This window comes from Girardinichthys multiradiatus, chromosome 24 (genome assembly GCF_021462225.1).
Source record: "Girardinichthys multiradiatus isolate DD_20200921_A chromosome 24, DD_fGirMul_XY1, whole genome shotgun sequence".
Lineage (NCBI taxonomy): Eukaryota > Metazoa > Chordata > Actinopteri > Cyprinodontiformes > Goodeidae > Girardinichthys > Girardinichthys multiradiatus.
Window position 1 is genome coordinate 2443298 of NC_061816.1, and position 18464 is coordinate 2461761.

Below are 18464 nucleotides of genomic sequence, written 5' to 3' on the forward strand. Positions count from 1 at the left end.
GCCCAGGTATTCTGCCATCGCCAAGCCGCTGTTTGATCTCTTAAAGGGTGGAAAAAGGAAAGGCAATGTCAACCAGAATAACCTGCCAACCAGAAGGTTGCATGCTATTGACTGGACAATGAATCAGGAACAAGCCTTTGAACAACTGAAATCCTCGCTGACACAATGCGTCGTCTTGGCTCGCCCGGATTTCACCCGTCCTTTTGTGCTGTCCACTGATGCATCTCTGGATGGCATTGGTGCTGTTCTGTCTCAGGTTCAGGAGGGCGAGACACAAGCCAGACCCATTGATTTCGCCAGCAAGTCTTTGTCCCAGTCACAAAAGAACTACCCAGCTCACCGGTTGGAATTTCTGGCCTTGAAATGGTCTGTCTGTGACAAGTTCAGCCACTGGCTGAAAGGCCACAAATTCACAGTTTGGACTGATAATAATCTATTAACTCATATCCTGACAAAGCCGAAGTTAGACGGCTGTGAGCAACGCTGAGTTCCTAAATTGGCAAGTTACGACTTCGACATTAAATACATCCCGGGTCAACAAAACGTGGCCGATGCACTGAGTTTTGTGCCATTTATTCAGGAGAGTGTTGACCGCAGGCTGCCCTATGCCAGTCTTCTTTTTAAGATAAGGGATATGTCAAACCTTTCTGTCCAGAAAGCCTTTCAATTATCCAGTGGTCATAATGAACCCTCTTCAGGGAGTGTCAACACCCAATCAGCATGCAGCCCACAACAAATGCTCCCTCAGTATATTACAAGGGAGGATGTGTCTGCTGTATTACACTCACATTGAGTGGGATACTGGTCCAAGATCTCGTGCTGTTGAAATCTTACAGCATCTGCCTCAGTTCATTCCATATTGCCAGGACACCTTGCCTGTCTACACTGAAAGTGAACTCCGTGACAGACAGTTGTAAGACAGAACTGTCTCTTGTGTTCTGTACTATGTGGAGAGATGTAGTAGGCCCTTGAGAAGAGAGAGGTTTAAAGAGTCTGTTTCTGTAACAAAATATTTAAGACACTGGGATAAGCTAACAGTAAGAAATGGGATGTTGTACAAGATTTCTAGGGACCAGAAAACCAAGGGGAAGAGATTCTAGTACATTGTACCTGACTTGCTCAAGACTGACCTGCTTCATGGTGTTCATTACAGAACAGGTCATCAAGCTCAGTTCAGGAGTCTCAGCTTGATGAGGCAGATGTTTTTCTGGCTGAACCTTGACAGGGATGTCAGAGACTATGTTCGACATTGTCAACGATGCATTGTTAGTAAGACCATTGAGCCTGCGGGTAGGGCTCCATTGGAAACCATAACATCAACCAGGCTTCTTGAGCTTCTATGCATCGATTTTTGGTCAGCCGAAGACTCCAGAAACAAATCTTTTGATGTCTTAGTGATTACTGACCATTTACTAGAATGGCTCAAGCATTTCCATGTAAAGACCAGACAGCAGAGCGGTGGCGAGGGTTCTCTGGGACTGATAATTCTGTGTTTTTGGCTTCCCTGAAAGGATTCATAGCGACCAAAGAGCCAACTTTGAAAGTCAGCTGAGAAGTGAGCTCCTCTGGGCCTCAGATGTTAGAAAATCACACATAATCCCCTATCATCCGATGGGAAATGGGAGTGTAGAGCGGTTCAATCGAACTTCTGGTGGCATGATCCGTGCATTGTCCCCTGGAGAGAAAGCTGACTGGCCGTGGCAGTTGCAGACATTGGCCTTTATGTATAACTGTGCAGTCCATGAGACAACGGATTATCCCCCCTTTTACCTCATGTTTTGTTGGGTCCCTCGCCTTCCTGTTGACGTTCTCTTTCATGCTGTCCATCAAGACTCTGCTGTGGGGAGTTATGAAAACTATGTCGTATCTCTTATCAATGATCTGACGGAAGTGATCAAGATTGCTCAGGACCATGTTTCAAAAGAGCAAAAAAGGCATGCTCAGTTGTACAACAGGAAAGCTAAGGGTACTAGCATTGTTGTCGGTGTTAGAGTACTCTTGGCCAACAGGAAGTAGAAAGGTAAGAAGAAGCCAGCTGATCGTTGGGAATCGACTATCTACACATTGGTGGATATTAACCCAGGAACACATACATACAGGATCTGTGGCACTGTCTCTGGACAGGAGAAGGTGGTTCACAGCAACCTGCTCATGCTGGTCAGTTTCCTACCTGTGGATCCTACATGTGTAATGTCTTATTCGGCCTCTTCAGTGTCAGCCCCTGAAAGAGATGACATTGGAGGGGATGGAGAAATCTTGTATGAGAGCAACAACAAGACCATTTGTGAAGCTAGTGGGAGCTTAGTCTGTGGCAGCGTTGAAATTCTTCCTGATATTCTGGAAGGAGAGCGGAGTCCTTTGACTGATCTGGAGCCAGTGGACTCTGAGAGCAGAACCATTGAGTGGATAACACAGCTATCTTTTCCAAGTTCATCCGTTGGAGATGTTGCTGACTTATTGAGCTTGAGTCTGACCAGACCTCGACTATGCACTGTGACGCACAGACACAAGTCAGGTCTAGATTTGGTGGCCTAGTCAAACCTTTGAATAGACTCATACACACTATGTCCAAGCAGGCTGTTGTTCAGAACAAGTTTGATGTTAAAGCTGTTTGCAAATCTATGTTCTAGGCTTTCACTGATTAATGTCTTTACCAGATAGCCGTTACTCTATTTGGGTCTAAAACTTTTGTTCGGTTGTAATGTGATGTTTTCGTTTATACTGTGTAATGGGCCTGCGCTACACTTTGTGCTGGGGTCTTGTGGGGTGTACAAGGCACCCTGTAGACAGTTGCTGGATTGAGGGATAAGCGCTGCCTTCATACCACTTCATCCTTATGGGATACATTCATTGTCTATATTTTTAATATTGACCCCTGGTAATCTGTGAATTTGTGCTGTTTCCTATAGTGTACACGGTGTGGTTGGTGCTCATGTTCGATAAAATTCAGTGGGGTGAGTGTAACACAGTTAAAAATACACTCTATTAATAATTATTTTTAATTTATGTTATAACAAGTTTTTGTGAATTTTATCTCATTGAGCATTTTTATTTCCCATTGTTTTATTGATTTTTCCTATGAGATTTGTCTTTCTGCACTCTGCCTTGTTTGTGCCTCCGGCCCTCATAGCTTCCCCCTCCTTTCCCCTCCCTCACAGTGTTGTTCTGCACTGCTGAGGGCCGTGGGAATATTTGCTGTTATGATAAAGTGGTGTTTTCTGTGTGAAAATAGCCATGTATGCCGAAGTCTCTAGCAGGTTATTTACTATTATTTATTCCTTTGTTGTGAAGCAGTTTTGAACCATTCGAACCATTTTTATGAGTTTTACAGCGTTTTTGTTGTCATATTTTTGGTGCGATGTGTTTGCCGCTGTTCGCTATCCAGTGTGTCCTCATGTAGCACAGCTTGTGTAAATACTGCTCTTGTTTGCATGCTTAGGAGCAGAGTGCATGAGAAAGGTGACCAGAAGTGAATTAATAAGTTTTAATCTCTTCTACGGGTATTTGTTTTATTTTAAGTTATACATTTTATTTTTGTTCATTTGCTCTCCTCTACCTCACTGTTATGTGTTAATGTGGCCACTAGATGGCGTTTTCCTCCTCTTGTTCCTTGTTTACTTTAATTTTTATGAGAAAAAATGTTTGTTAATTTACTTTAAAAAGAAAACATATATAAATTGCAAAGTGTTGTTCTGCACTGCTGAGGGAGCAGAGTGCATGGGAAAGTGACCAGAAGTGAATTAATAAGTTTTAATCTCGTACTCGTACTCATCGTCTTCCGCTTTATCCGGGACCGGGTCGCCGGGGCAGCAGACTCAGCAGAGACGACTGACGTCCCTCTCCCCAGACACCTCCTCCAGCTCCTCCGGGGGGAGCCCAAGGCGTTCCCAGGCCAGCCGAGAGACATTGTCCCTCCAGCGTGTCCTGGGCCAATCCCTGGGTCTCCTCCCGGTGGGACGTGCCTGGAACACCTCCCGAGGAAGGCGTCCAGGAGGCATCCGGTATAGATGCCCGAGCCACCTCAACTGGCTCCTCTCGATGTGGAGGAGGAGCGGCTCTACTCCGAGCTCCTCCCGGATGGCCGAGCTCCTCACCCTATCTCTAAGGGAGTGCCCGGCCACCCTACGGAGAAAGCTCATTTCAGCCGCTTGTATCCAGGATCTCGTTCTTTCGGTCATGACCCAAAGTTCATGGCCATAGGTGAGGGTAGGAACGTAGACTGACCGGTAAATCAAGAGCTTCGCTTTGTGGCTCAGCTCTCTTCACCACAACGGTCCAGCACAGTGCCCCCATTACTGCGGCACCTGCACCGATCCATCTGTCGATCTCCCGCTCCATTCTTCACTCACTCGTGAACAAGTCTTGGCTACAGGGGGCCAGCAGGACCACGTCATCTGCAAAAAGAAGAGACAAAATCCACTGGTCCCCAAACCAGATACCCTCCGGCCCTTGGCTGCGCCTGGAAATGCTATCCATAAAAGTTATAAACAGGACCGGTGACAAAGGGCAGCCCTGCCGGAGTCCAACATGCACCGGGAACAGGTCCGACTTAGTGCTAGCAATGCAGACCAAACTCCTGCCCTGCTTGTACAGAGACCGGATTGCCCCTAATAAAGGGCCCCCGATTTCATACTCCTGGAGCATCCCCCACAGGGCACCACGAGGGACACAGTCGAATGCTTTCTCCAGGTCCACATAACACATGTGGACCAGTTGGGCGAACTCCCATGAACCCTCGAGTACCCTGTAGAGGGTATAGAGCTGGTCCAGTGTTCCATGGCCGGGACGAAAACCACACTGCTCCTCCTGAAGCCGAGGTTCGACTATCGGCCGGACTCTCCTCTCCAATACCCTGGCATAGGCCTTACCAGGGAGACTGAGAAGTGTGATCCCCCTGTAGTTGGAACACACTCTCCGGTCACCCTTCTTATGAAGGGGGACCACCACCCCAGTCTGCCAGTCCAGAGGCACTGTCCCCGACCGCCTCGCAATGTTGAAGAGACGTGTCAACCATGACAGCCGAACAAACTCCAGAGACTTGAGGTACTCAGGGCAGATCTCATCCACCCCCAAAGCCCTGCCACCGTAGAGCTTTTTAACCACCTTGGTGACTTCAGCATGGGAGTGCATGGGAAAGGTGACCAGAAGTGAATTAATAAGTTTTAATCTTGTACTCGTACTTGTCGCAGGAGATGGATTCCAGAGCCCACGCTGTGTGTGGAGGTGAGCCCGTCTATTTCTAGTCGATATCTCTCTACCTCCCGCACAAGCTCAGGCTCCCCCCCCCCCCCCCCAGTGAGGTGACATTCCACGTCCCCACAGCCAGCCTAAGCATCCGGGGATCGGAACGCCGAGGTCTCCACCTTCGTCCGCTGCCCAATCCTCTTTGCACCAGTCCCTCACGGTTCCCCCTGCAGGTCATGAGCCCACTGGGGGATGGCTTCATGTCTCTCCTTCGGGCTTGGCCCGGCCGGATCCCGCGAGGAGCAACCCAGCCACCAGGAGGTCTCTGACGGGTCCCGACCCCAGGCCTGGCTCCAGGGTGGGGCCCCGTTTCAGCCTTACCGGGCAACGTCACGTGCCTTGTTATTTTAGTCCTCATGAGTTTAATCTCTTCTACAGAAATAAACACCCAGAAACCATTTGACTGAGCTGTCTGCTTTCATAACCTATACGATCACACCAACACAACCCGTTACATACAGATGCACAACTGTGTCAAGATCCCAATCCAAACCGGACAGTTGAGACGAGCTGTTTTTTAAACTATCCAGCAGCAAAGTTTCTCTTCTGCGGTTCATCTTAGATTTGCTGTATATTGTATTTACTAAGGTAAAAATAATTGAAAATCCTTATAAATTATTATGTACAAAATTATAGATATACTGTATTTTTTATCAGCAATGTAATAACTATACCATGACAGAGTGAAACTTTAATATTTACACCCGAGGTTATCACACCATTGTGGCATCTCTCATTTTACCTACTGTATTGTTCACTGATAATATTTATCAGATTTTTTTCTCTACTTCTAATCTATAATCTTTATCATCTTTGTAACATTGTTTATCATTGTTTCAATGATGTTTGCAGATGTTAAAGAAGAGGCTCCTGAAGAACAGAGTCCTGATATGGACCAGCAGGAGCTGGAGCTCCTCCACATAAAGGAGGAAAATGAAACAATCTGGGCCAGCCAAGATGGAGAACAACTGAATGTGGAGAAGGAGACTGATTATACCAGGTTTCCATTAACTGTTGTTAATATGAAGAGTGAAGAGGATGAAGAAAAACCTCTGTTCTCTCAGCTTCATCAACATCAAACAGAAGACAGAGATCTTCCAAGCAGCATCTCAGCTGACCAAATAAAAGCAGAAATTAAAGTAGAGGACTGTGGGACACCAGAATCCAACAGGAACCCAGATCTAAATACTGATGGAGGCTCTTCCAACTATTCAGAAACTGAAGAGAATGATGTGAACCACCATCAATCTGAGCTTAAAAATTTGTCAGACTCTGAAACTGAAGACAGTGAGGATGATTGGAAGGAGAGCAGGACTCCAGGATCAGGCAGAAACACTGTCAACAAATCTTTGAGCTGCTCTGAATGTGGAGGAAAATTTGCTAATAGACGCTCTCTTCAGAGTCACATGACATGTCATCCAAGATTAACGTCTTCAGATTGTTCTGGTAGTGAGACGTGTTTCAGAGAGAAGAAAATAATGGATTCACTGACTAAAGTCCAGACGAGTTGTAAAAATTTTAACTGTGGTGAGTGTGGTAAACGTTTTAACAGGAAACATGATTTAAAAAGACACACGACAGTCCACACAGGAGACAAACCCTTTAATTGTGATGCTTCTCAGAAAAGCCTTTGCCAAAAATCAACTTTGAACCAGCACATAAAAACCCACACAGGAGACAAACCCTTTGGTTGTGATGTTTGTGGAAAAAGGTTTGCCTACAAGTCAGTTTTAAGGAGCCACGTGAGAATCCACACAGGAGACAAACCCTTTGGTTGTGATTCATGTGGAAAGAGATTTAAACAAAAGTCACATTTAAACATACACAAAAGAATCCACACAGAAGTCAAACCCTTTGGTTGTGATGCATGTGGAAAGAGATTTAAACAAAAGTCACTTTTGAACAGACACATGAATATCCACACAGAAGTCAAACCCTTTGGTTGTGATGTTTGTGGAAAAAGATTTGCCTACAAGTCAGTTTTAAGAACCCATGTGAGAATCCACACAGGAGAGAATCCCTTTAGTTGTGATGCATGTGGAAAAAGATTTGCCTGGAAGTCAGATTTAAACATTCACATGAGAATCCACACAGGAGACAAACCCTTTAGTTGTGATGTTTGTGGAAAAAGATTTGCCTGGAAGTCAGTTTTAAAAAAACACGTGAGAATCCACACAGGCGACAAACCCTTTGGTTGTGATGTTTGTGGAAAAACATTTGCCAGGAAGTCAAATTTAGTCGAACACATGAGAATCCACACAGGAGACAAACCCTTTGGTTGTGATGTTTGTGGAAAAACATTTGCCTGGAAGTCCAATTTAGACGTACACATGAGAAGCCACACAGGCGGGCGAAGCCCTTTGGTTGAGATGCTTGTGTAATAAGATTATACAAAAAGTCAAATTTAAACCCACACATCATCATAGAGATCAGTTTCATTCTAGAAATCTATGTTTGTTATGGATCCAATTTAGATTGTATATATTATTGTTTGATATATTGTCTCCTCTGGCTGCTCATCTCTCTCACATTGTTGTGCCCCAGCTTGGGATGAAACGTGGACTTAGACCTTTCTTCGCTTCTGCTCATCAGAATGGTCCACATAAGAGGTGGTGTCTGGGCAAAGAAAATTAGTTCAGGATAAAACAACCTAAATATTGTTAATTTTATGGTGTTTAGATTTTGACAGACTTTATTTGAATGATATGCTTTAAACACTGGTGATTCAGTAATGGGATTTTGTTCCATTTTATCTTTGTTTTTCTTTAATCTCCTTGAACTAACCTGCTAAACATTTGTTCGAATTTTGCTTAAAACCTGCTAAAGGCTGTCTCTGCTAGCAGCTAACATGCTAATACCTCTGCTAATACTACACAGTAGACAGCTTTGTTTGCAACAGAGCTTGTTTCATTCACTCCTTACTTGTTAGATAACGTGCCGTCAGAGCTTGTATACAACAATAAATACTATTAATACAAATATTAACCTATGGGTTAAACTTATACGACTGTTGGATAATGTATTTTCTTTGTGTTAGGATTCGGTTACCCAGATGTGGTATAATAATATATTATTATAATGATATTTATTGCCTGGTTCACACGGCAGGATTTTCAAATTGTCCCCATAAATGACGATTAAAAAAATGGAGGGATAACGGGTTCGGTTTTCACAGCAAGCACAACACACAACACACGAACAGATTTCACTTACAAATATTCAGGTTTCATATTGGAAATTTCACAAACCCTCTTGAGATCAAACGTGAGTTCAGAGTAATTCCTTTCCGTGTTTCTCTCACCTCGCTTTCTGATTGGCTACACGTCACATTCAGCAGGCTGAGTGCTCGTATGTCCTCAGGGAATACCCCACAGAGTAGGAAGTCTGGGAAAGACGATCCAACATGTTGAATGTCTCTGATTTGAATCGGAGCAGTCCTGACGTCCTTCCAAGCAGACTAGATCACTCTTAACCCACCACACACAGCAAGATTATCTCATAAGATTATCTTAATAGCTAACACGATGAGCGGGCATGTCGGAAGATCGGGGTGAAAATAGGGATAAAATCCTGCCGCGTGAACCAGGATTTGCATTGTGACTGGTTGTTTGAACATATACCAATTGTTGTCCTTAATTACTTTTAAAACTAATTTGACCTCATTTCCAGATTCCTCAAAATAAATCTTGGTTCTTAACCATTAATATCAACACTGAACTGTGACATCATTGCATCAATTGTATTGGTCCCCTTTTATCTTTTATGTGTATATAGTTTCATTAGTTTCTGTATTCCTTCATGTTGCTTGGTAGTTTTAGTTTAATGGTTCTAGTCTAGTATTTTGTTAATTGAAATATTTTAACTTGGAGTTTAATTGTTTTTGTTGATAAATTCTTAAATTTTGAGGAGACGTTTTTGCGAATTTATTCCATATGTGTGCAGAGTTTGTTGTTCAGTAATGCCAGTACTCGAATCACTCTTTCATCTATTTTTCTAACATCACTGCCATATTCAGCTGGTTATCACAGGACAATACTTGATAGACTGAATGTTTCTTTTATTAAATAACTTAAACATATTATTGCACAAAATCTTTTTTGTTTGCCATGCAGTCATATCAGTTTAAAAGAAACATTCAAATTTTCTGTTAACTTTAACTGTAATAATTTGTATATTGGTTTACAGCCATCTGTGACAAAACAAGGAATAATGCTTCATTCAGCGTAATATTTTATCGGGTTCTAATCCAACCAGGAGCTGTCTTTTCTCTTCTTTTGTCTCAGAAGCAACAAAACACTGAACTCCACTTTGACAAACCTTACAAAACTGTTAAAGTTGCACCTCTACATGGAGTTTGTATTAAGTTTATAAAAGTCACAAATGGCAGATGCGGCAACCTTTGATTTCATGGTAGGAAGACTTCACTCCCACATTCACCTGCTGAAGAAGACCTCTGCTGCAGTGGGAGGAGTTACCGCTCAGCATCGATGGTTCTGTTTTGGTGTCTGCAGAAACAAACATGCTAATGAAGTCATATCCCACTGGTTTTATGTTCTTCACACTGGCTCCCAGCAGGTATTAGGGTTAGTTTTAAATAATTTTTGCTCCCCTTCAGAGCTTTAAATGGCCAGGCTCCAGATTGTCTGTGTGATATTGTAACCAAACTGCTGCTCAGAATCTGTTGGTTGGTCCTCATCCCAGGCTAAAAGCTAAGAGGAACAACCAGCCAGTGGATCCAAAGCTTGGTGATAGTTTGAGACTGTGTTTTACTAACTCTAATGATATTTTTGGAAACTAGTTAAAAACCATTCTGGTTTATCGGGGTTTTATGTCATGATATCATTGTAAATGTTTTTATTTGTTGTATAGTGATCCTTAATTTGATTTTACCTGTGTGGTACAGCTCTCTGTGTCTCTCTAGAAACTGGTCCCAACGTGGACCGCCAACATCTTACTTTTACTCTACCTGTATCATTGATGACAAAGCTCTGTCATGAAGTCGTACCTGCCATTGACTTTATGTTGATTAGTAGCTGAAAATATGCGCTACATTATTTTTCGACTTTTTGGTCCTATTTTTACTTAAATCATGGTTGTGTTATGTTTTTCTTGGCAAATTAATCTTAATTTAAATGGAATTGTTTTTATCTTTCCTGACTCCTATATGATTTAGTTTAGTTTTACTGCAGTATCTTTGTGTTAATGTCTTGGTTCTAAAAGGACCTATAAGACCAAGGTCAAATTTCCAAAGAGATATTCCCAGCAGATCATTGCGTCGTTCCCTCTGCTTTCAGCACCAGCCTGGAATGTGAGCAGCTCTGATACCTGCTGCGTTCAGAAGCTAGAGAGGAGATAGCAGAACACCAGATAACTTCTCCACAGACGGGGAGCGTTGGAGATGACCATTTAGGCTGAGGCTGTTGACATCATCATGAACAATACATCAAAAACTGATTCACCTCATTTTCTTTTGTCTTGACTGTTTGGATTATTGTGCTTTATCTTGTCTAGAGTTTGTATCTATGTATGTTTCTTTTTTGACTTTTTCCTATTTTTTCCAAATGTTTCCAAAGATAAAATCGAATGAAAAGAAAGATTTTTCTTAACATGACACCACAAGAAGCAACTTTTAGTCTTAGGAATCTTTGTGAATACCATCCCAGAAACCTTTCAGTCTATTGTGTGATCCTGCTTTTGCCACTGTCCATGGTCCTGCAGTTCAAGTGTTTTTGAATAAAAAGTCCAGTAACTTCACCGGTGCTTATCTTGTCAGCTTAAGCAGTTATTGCTCACCATTGGCTGCATGTGCTGTTCTACAGTTGATCTTCAAAGCCAACAGCATCCAATATAAATCACAGTGCAGCAATCACAAACTGTTTGGTTTCTCCAACCAACAACACCTGACCCTAATCAAGTGTGTCAACCATTATATACAATCATTACAAACACAAAACGTGACACCCAGTGAGGCACATTAGGTAACAGCATTAGAATGGCTCCTGCAGTGAGGGTCAGAAGGCTAGATTTTCTGTCCAGTCCTTTTTCGGGTCCAATTCATACTCATGGATATGAATTGGATTAGTTTATCTTCTAAACTGCCCTAGATGGCATTTGTTGTGAATTATATATGTAAAATCTAAACTGAATAACCTGACCATGACAGCATGCTGTGCAGTAGGTGCAAAGCGGACAGGAAGAACAAAAGAGCAAAGTGTACCGGAGGCAAATTCCTTGTTTGTATGTACGAACTTGGCAATAAAGCTGATTCTGATTCTGAAGAGGACAAAAGGATCAGGAACAGTTGCATATATATATATATATGTGTGTGTGTGTGGAAAGTTCTTTGAGAAGAAATTCTTTGTGAAATGGTGCTTTATAAATAAACTGAATTGAATGTGGCAACACTCTAAAACAGTGTTTAGGTATAAGTGTGTGTGAGTGTGTCTATGCATGGTTGTCTACCAGGTGCTTCTCCATGCCTCCAAGGTCCATCATCACATACCTACAGATCCCATTGTTGTGTTGCAATGTACTTATTTTTTATCATGTAAAGCACTCTGAATTCTCTTGTTGCTGAAATTTCGTATTCAAATAAACTTGCCTTACCTTCCATTGACCCTAATCCTGTTTTCTCCCGGTCACACCTTTATTATTAATCAGCAATTTCCAGTTAATTGAGCATCTAATCACAGTTCTGCATCAATTTGACTTGCTTATCAATCAGCAGTTTCTAGTCTGCTGTGAACCTTACTTGTGCCTGGAACACTGTCTATGGTGCTGTAGCATAAGGTCGACTTTCTTATTGACAAGCTGTTTTCTGGTCTACTTTGAACATGATGTCTTCTAGTGCCACTCTCCATGATGCTTCAGTGTCAGTTCTACTTGCTTTATAATCCGCAGTTTCCAGTCTACTAGGAATCTGGACACATATTCACAGACTCTCAGAGTCATCTCAGTGAGCTTCTATCTTAGGAAGGACTCCTTGCCATCACCCTTATCTTTAGCTACCTCCACAGGTTCTCTATCAGATTTAAGGCAGTTTAGGCTCTCCAACAGTATGTTGTAACATTTTTATGCGTCACATTTCAGGCGTGGAGGCTATGGATCACTGGTACAGTACCATCAAGGATTATGATTTCAGCAGACTTGGATACCAAAAGAATACTGGGAAATACAGCCTTACCGACAGCCTGTTAGTCAACTGGGGGACATTATTCCAAAAGAGGCGTCCCCTGCTGTGTACTGGAGCCCCCCTTGGATACAAGTTTGGGGTTAGTGGTTTCACTCCTTCATGGACCTCACTAGTACTCTAATGTGGCAGCGCAACAAGCTGTTGATTTTGTTTCATTACAGTTCAAGTTGTTGTTCCTCCACCATCTGTTGTTACATGGCCCTAAAGTTTGAAAGAAAAGGACTTTGTTGATAGACAAAATTATCCAAAATTGTGTTGGTTGTGTATCTACTCTGCTGTACATATGTAACAAATATGAACAACAACTTTAGGTTTTCCTCTAATCTGTCCTGCTGCTGAAACTATTTAACTTCCCCCTAGAGACAAATGGTAAATGGCCTGCACTTGTATAGTGCTTTATTAAGTCCCCAGAGACCCTAAAGCGCTTTACACTACAATCAGTCATACACACATTCACACACTGACAAAGGTGAGCTACAATTTAGCTGACAGATGTGAGGCTGCCATACACAGGCGCCACCAAGCCCTCTGACCACCGTCAGCAGGCAGGTTCTTAAAGATGTCAAAATATGATTGAAAACAATAAAAAATGAACAGGAATGTGTGACAACAAAATGTTGAAACATAGAGTGTATATAGAAAAGCTATGAATATTCTCAGTGCTTTCAGTGTTAACAGTCAGGGCAGTGTCCATGTATGACGTCACTGTAGTAACGAGGTATAAACCAACAAACTGGAACAGGTGTAAATATATTGTTCCTTAACTATGTTTTGACGATTGAATAATCTTGTTTTAAATAATGAGGAATACAAGCAAAGTAGAGATTTTTTTTTTTAAATGTGTGATACTGCGAGTACGTTGTTTATCATGTTTTAACAGCCGGAATCAATAAAGATTTCAAAAGACAAAAATTGACATAACGCAGAAAAATGTCTAAATATGGTATTTGTACTCGGAGGTCTTAATTTCCAACCTCCGATTAGGAAATTTCCACTGAATAGCCTGTGAAAGTCGGAATTCGGAGTCGGGGCAACAGAGGCTGGGCAAGATGGCGACCAAGAAAGTCAGAGAAATGTCTCTGTTGTCGTTTAAAATGATTTTCATGCCTTAAATAGAAATTCTGATTAATGTAAACCAGTTCATTCAGGCTCTAATGACACAAGACACCCTGATGTTATAAAGACTGTCCCAACTGGACTTTTGGTCGCTGATGTGCGGAAATTTGACAGAGATCCAAGAGTAAACCTGCTGATGTTAGCATAAGAAGGAAGTTAATATACAAATGCAACGCTCAATGGCTGACAAAAGACCAAGAGAACAAGGTAAAAAGACAAGCAAATCTCTGCCATTTATTTAAAAAAAAGAAGAGTTATCTAAAAACTGTATGGACATTGTAAAAGCAAATGAGATGCATACATATGCTTATTCTGCTGCGGACTGCTCTCCGCTCCCTGACCCGGCTCCACGCACGCCTGTCATGAAAAAAGGGAAAATAAAGTCGACACTCTCAGAGCTACAGGATAATATTGTGCAACTTGTAGCCGAAAAAATAAAGTGCTAAAATCCTCGCTGCAATGATAAAAAAAAGAAATGCTGACAGCATTGAGGATCTCAAGGATACTTCAGAATTCTTATTTAAGGAAGTCCAAGATATGAAAAAAGATGTTACAGCCATTAAGGATTCCAGTGATGATCACTAGAAGGCCGTTCTGTTTTTAGAAGACAAGGTGAACGAGATGGAGCATTACAACAGAACATGGAACCTTCGTCTATTTGGGCTGTCTGAACAGGAAGGTGAGGAGGTTAAACAGCGAGTGATGGAAATTTGCAAGGCTATAGTTCCAGATGTTACACAAGATTCATACTTCTACGTTTATATGAGCCACTGAATCGGGAAGAAAGAAAGCAACAAGAATCAGCCTGTGATGATTAGATTCATCTCAAGATCAACTGAGGATCTGATCTGGAAATCTGCGAATGGGTTCAGACTTCCTTAAAACAAAAAAACTTAAATTTGGAGAAGAACTGAGTTACAAACTGAATTAGATCTAATCGATCAGAATTTTAAACAGGATGCTTATGTTCGCTCTTGACGTAAATGGTTGTAACGTGGCAAAAGCAACACGAAATACATTCATAATTTGGAAAAAAGAAGTCAAAAACTCAACCATATACTTATACAGAACTGAGTTACAATCTGAATTAGATCTAATCGATCTAATTCAGATCTAATCGATCTAATTCAGATTGAGTCAAACACTCAACATCTCAACACTCAAAATCAATAATTTAATATCTGAAAATGCTCAACAAATCTCTACCTTCATTGAGGAATTTTACCGAAAGCTATACTCTAAAAAGCTATACTTTTCTTTTAACAGTAAAAAACAGGACACAAATTATTGACAAAAGCCAAAAGGAGATCTGTGATCAAGATTCATTTCAACCTGGAAAGACTCAAAAAGGGAGAAACGACATAATGATTGGCAGGTTTATTAATGAGAATTATCTATTTGGCACTCGGACGCTGGAGCAAGAAGTGTAGTCTGAGGATGATGTGAGCTAGAAAGGCCGTTTTAGGATTAGGCTGGGCTGAGGCATTGAGAAACAGAAGCATTGCTGCGAAGGCAATGAGAAAAATGTTTCCTCCCGCGATGGCATCAAGAAATGCATGCATTGCCGCAAAGGCAATGGGGATGATGAAGAGTTAAGCAGAGAAGGCAAGGAGAGTGAAGGAGAGGGCAGTGAGGGAATAAGAGAGGAGAATTGAACCTCAGTCAGTCAGTCATTTTCTACCGCTTATTCTATAGTGGGTCGCGGGGGAGCTGGTGCCTATCTCCAGCAGTCTATGGGTGAAATTGAACCTATGAGAAGAAAAATGATGAAGATAAATGAGGATGACGTGACGGTACTTGATAAGAAGAAGCATGAAGTGAAGACCAGGGAGAGGAGTTTATAGATAAAGTTTATATCTTTGGTGCTCGGATCCCGGTGGAATACATGGATGCCAATAATGACATGAACTTGAATGGACATCTAGGATTAGAATTGGAGATGTCTTACCTCCAAAAATGGCCAAGGTCGGAACCGAGGCTAAAATAAAAAGAGTATGGGAGTTAAAATGAATGAAGTTGGTCTGACTGGCGGGCGTCGAGAAGGGATTTTCTGAGCCTGAAAGATAGCAAAGAAAATTATTGAGCCTGACAAGGTGTAGAGAGGGATGTGATATCGTCAGGTGACGGATGTTGGAGGATGAGGACATAGAAGAGAATGAGGGGAGAGATTGAGGTTTGATAAAACGATCTCACATAGCAAGGATACGTTTAAACTGAAAAGGCCAACCACCACCAGTTAATGCTAAAGCTCTTACCTAAGAGCTGATAGATCATTGAGCAGAGAGCACAGAATGGACGTTTGAGTGGACATATGAAGAGAATGCTGAAGTCGACCAGCAGCCAAGTTGTTGTAGGGAAGCTGTGGAAACTCCTTGGGTAGCTGCTGAAATGGGTGCCCTGATTTTGAATTAGTGACCTGAGAACTGACTAGGGGGAAGATTGCATTGAACAAAGTTTGCCCAAGAAATTTGAGGGACCAGGAGGCGATCATGGGAACTCCTTCTGGAGTGAGGAAGGGGCGTGCTGATTTTGTGACGTTTTGAGAGCAAAAGTGAATATGGCTTGGAAAGAACAAAACGGCTATCAAGGTGAGCAATGGAAATGAAACATGGACCTTTAGTTTTGGTTTGTTTGAGGTAAAATTTTAAATGGTATGGATAGAACTTGAGGTCTGAAAAGGCTAAATCTCTAGACGGATCAAATGATTTAGAAGGAGAAGTAAATTCGCATAGTCTAAGAAAGCCGTGGAAGGCGAGGAGGGAGGCACTGACAGAAGAGATTTGAAATAAGGTGAAAAACGGACGTAGCTAAGGGTCATAAGAAGATTTTTACAAAGGGGAAGTGTAATAGATCTCCAGGAGTCAGGCTGCGGACTGCAATGTTTTTGAGATACCTTTGAGGAGAAGTTAATGCGTAATGAGTGAAAAGGCTCAGAGTGATCTCAGAAATATGATCTTTCGATAAAAATTGATGCCTGCTAAAAGGCGGCGGCTGTAGGGGAGCTTGAAACAATTGTGTTCAAAACAATGAGTAATGAAAGCTAGGACTGAATGTAAACCAGGTACGTTGACATGTTATTAACAAGGTAAAATGCTTCAAAGGTTTGCCAGGCGAAGGAATAAGGTTTGAAAGTAGAAGGAGCTAGACCTGAGATACAGCAGTGTTTGGCAGATTGCAAAAGAGGAAGGAGAGAAAGGAATAATCGGAGTATGGTAAAAGTAAGCTGATGGAAAGAGACGGTGGGAGACCTGAAAATTTTGAACGAGACAGAGCATCAGCCACTGAATTATATTAACCTGGAACACGACGGGCAGAAATTATGAACTTATGAGATACGGCCAGCCAGGATACGATGGAGGTACGAGCTACAGCAAAAAGGTTAAGCAGCATATTGTTAGTTACTGAAGGCATTTACAGTGCCTTGCAAAAGTATTCGGCCCCCTTGAACTTTTCAGCCTTTTGCCACATTTCAGACTTCAAACATAAAGATTTAAAATTCTAATTTTTTGTGAAGAATCAACAACAAGTGGGACACAATCGTGAAGTGGAATGAAATTTATTGAATGTGTCAAACTTTTTTAACAAATAAAAAACTGAAAAGTGGGGCGTGGAATATTATTCGGCCCCTTTACTTTCAGTGCAGCAAACTCACTCCAGAAGTTCAGTGAGGATCTCTGAATGATCCAATGTTGTCCCAAATGACTGATGATGATAAATAGAATCCACCTGTGTGTAATCAAGTCTCCGTATGAATGCACCTGCTCTGTGATAGTCTCAGGTTCTGTTCAAAGCGCAGAGAGCATCATGAAGACCAAGGAACACACCAGGCAGGTCCGAGATACTGTTGTGGAGAAGTTTAAAGCTGGATTTGGATACAAAAAGATTTCCCAAGCTTTAAACATCCCAAGGAGCTCTGTGCAAGCAATCATATTGAAATGGAAGGAGTATCAGACCACTGCAAATCTACCAAGACCAGGCCGTCCCTCTAAACTTTCATCTGGAACAAGGAGAAGACTGATCAGAGATGCAGCCAAGAGGCCCATGATCACTCTGGACATGATCACTCTGGATGAACTGCAGAGATCTACAGCTCAGGTGGGAGAGTCTGTCCATAGGACAATAATCAGTCGTACACTGCACAAATCTGGCCTTTATGGAAGAGTGGCAAGAAGAAAGCCATTTCTCAAAGATATCCATAAAAAGTCTTGTTTAAAGTTTGCTACAAGCCACCTGGGAGACACACCAAACATGTGGAAGAAGGTGCTCTGGTCAGATGAAACCAAAATCAAACTGTTTGGCCACAATGCAAAACAATATGTTTGGCGTAAAAGCAACACAGCTCATCACCCTGAACACACCATCCCCACTGTCAAACATGGTGGTGGCAGCATCATGGTTTGAGCCTGCTTTTCATCAGCAGGGAGAGAGAAGATGGTCAAAATTGATGGGAAGATGGATGGGGCCAAATACAGGACCATTCTGGAAGAAAACCTGTTGGAGTCTGCAAGAGACCTGAGACTGGGACGGAGATTTATCTTCCAACAAGACAATGATCCAAAACATAAAGCCAAATCTACAATGGAATGGTTCACAAATAAACGTATCCAGGTGTTGGAATGCCCAAGTCAAAGTCCAGACCTGAATCCAATCGAGAATCTGTGGAAAGAGCTGAAGACTGCTGTTCACGAACGCTCTCCATCCAACCTCACTGAGCTCCAGCTGTTTTGCAAGGAAGAATGGGCAAGAATTTCAGTCTCTCGATGTGCAAAACTGATAGAGACAAACCCCAAGAGACTTGCAGCTGTAATTGCAGCAAAGGGTGGCGCTACAAAGTATTAACGCAAGGGGGCCAAATAATATTGCACGATCCACTTTTCAGTTTTATATTTGTTAAAAAAGTTTTACACATCCA

General features: G+C 42.1%; 3 protein-coding genes across 8 annotated transcripts in view; 2 read left to right on the forward strand and 1 right to left on the reverse strand.

Moving 5' to 3' along the window:
* Positions 1 to 10998, forward strand: part of LOC124861448 (zinc finger protein 25-like) — a 47302-nt gene extending 36304 nt beyond the window's left edge. Inside the window, exon 4 of the mRNA XM_047355237.1 lies at positions 6097 to 10998. Coding sequence (XP_047211193.1) covers positions 6097 to 7625 — 1529 coding nt within the window. The 3' untranslated portion in view covers positions 7626 to 10998. The remainder of the gene's footprint in view (positions 1 to 6096) is intronic.
* LOC124861426 (gastrula zinc finger protein XlCGF57.1-like) overlaps positions 1 to 18464 on the reverse strand; it is a 1067819-nt gene that overhangs the window by 674694 nt on the left and 374661 nt on the right. The window lies entirely within an intron of this gene.
* The window catches only part of LOC124861417 (gastrula zinc finger protein XlCGF57.1-like), a 364644-nt gene that overhangs the window by 247562 nt on the left and 98618 nt on the right, over positions 1 to 18464 (forward strand). The window lies entirely within an intron of this gene.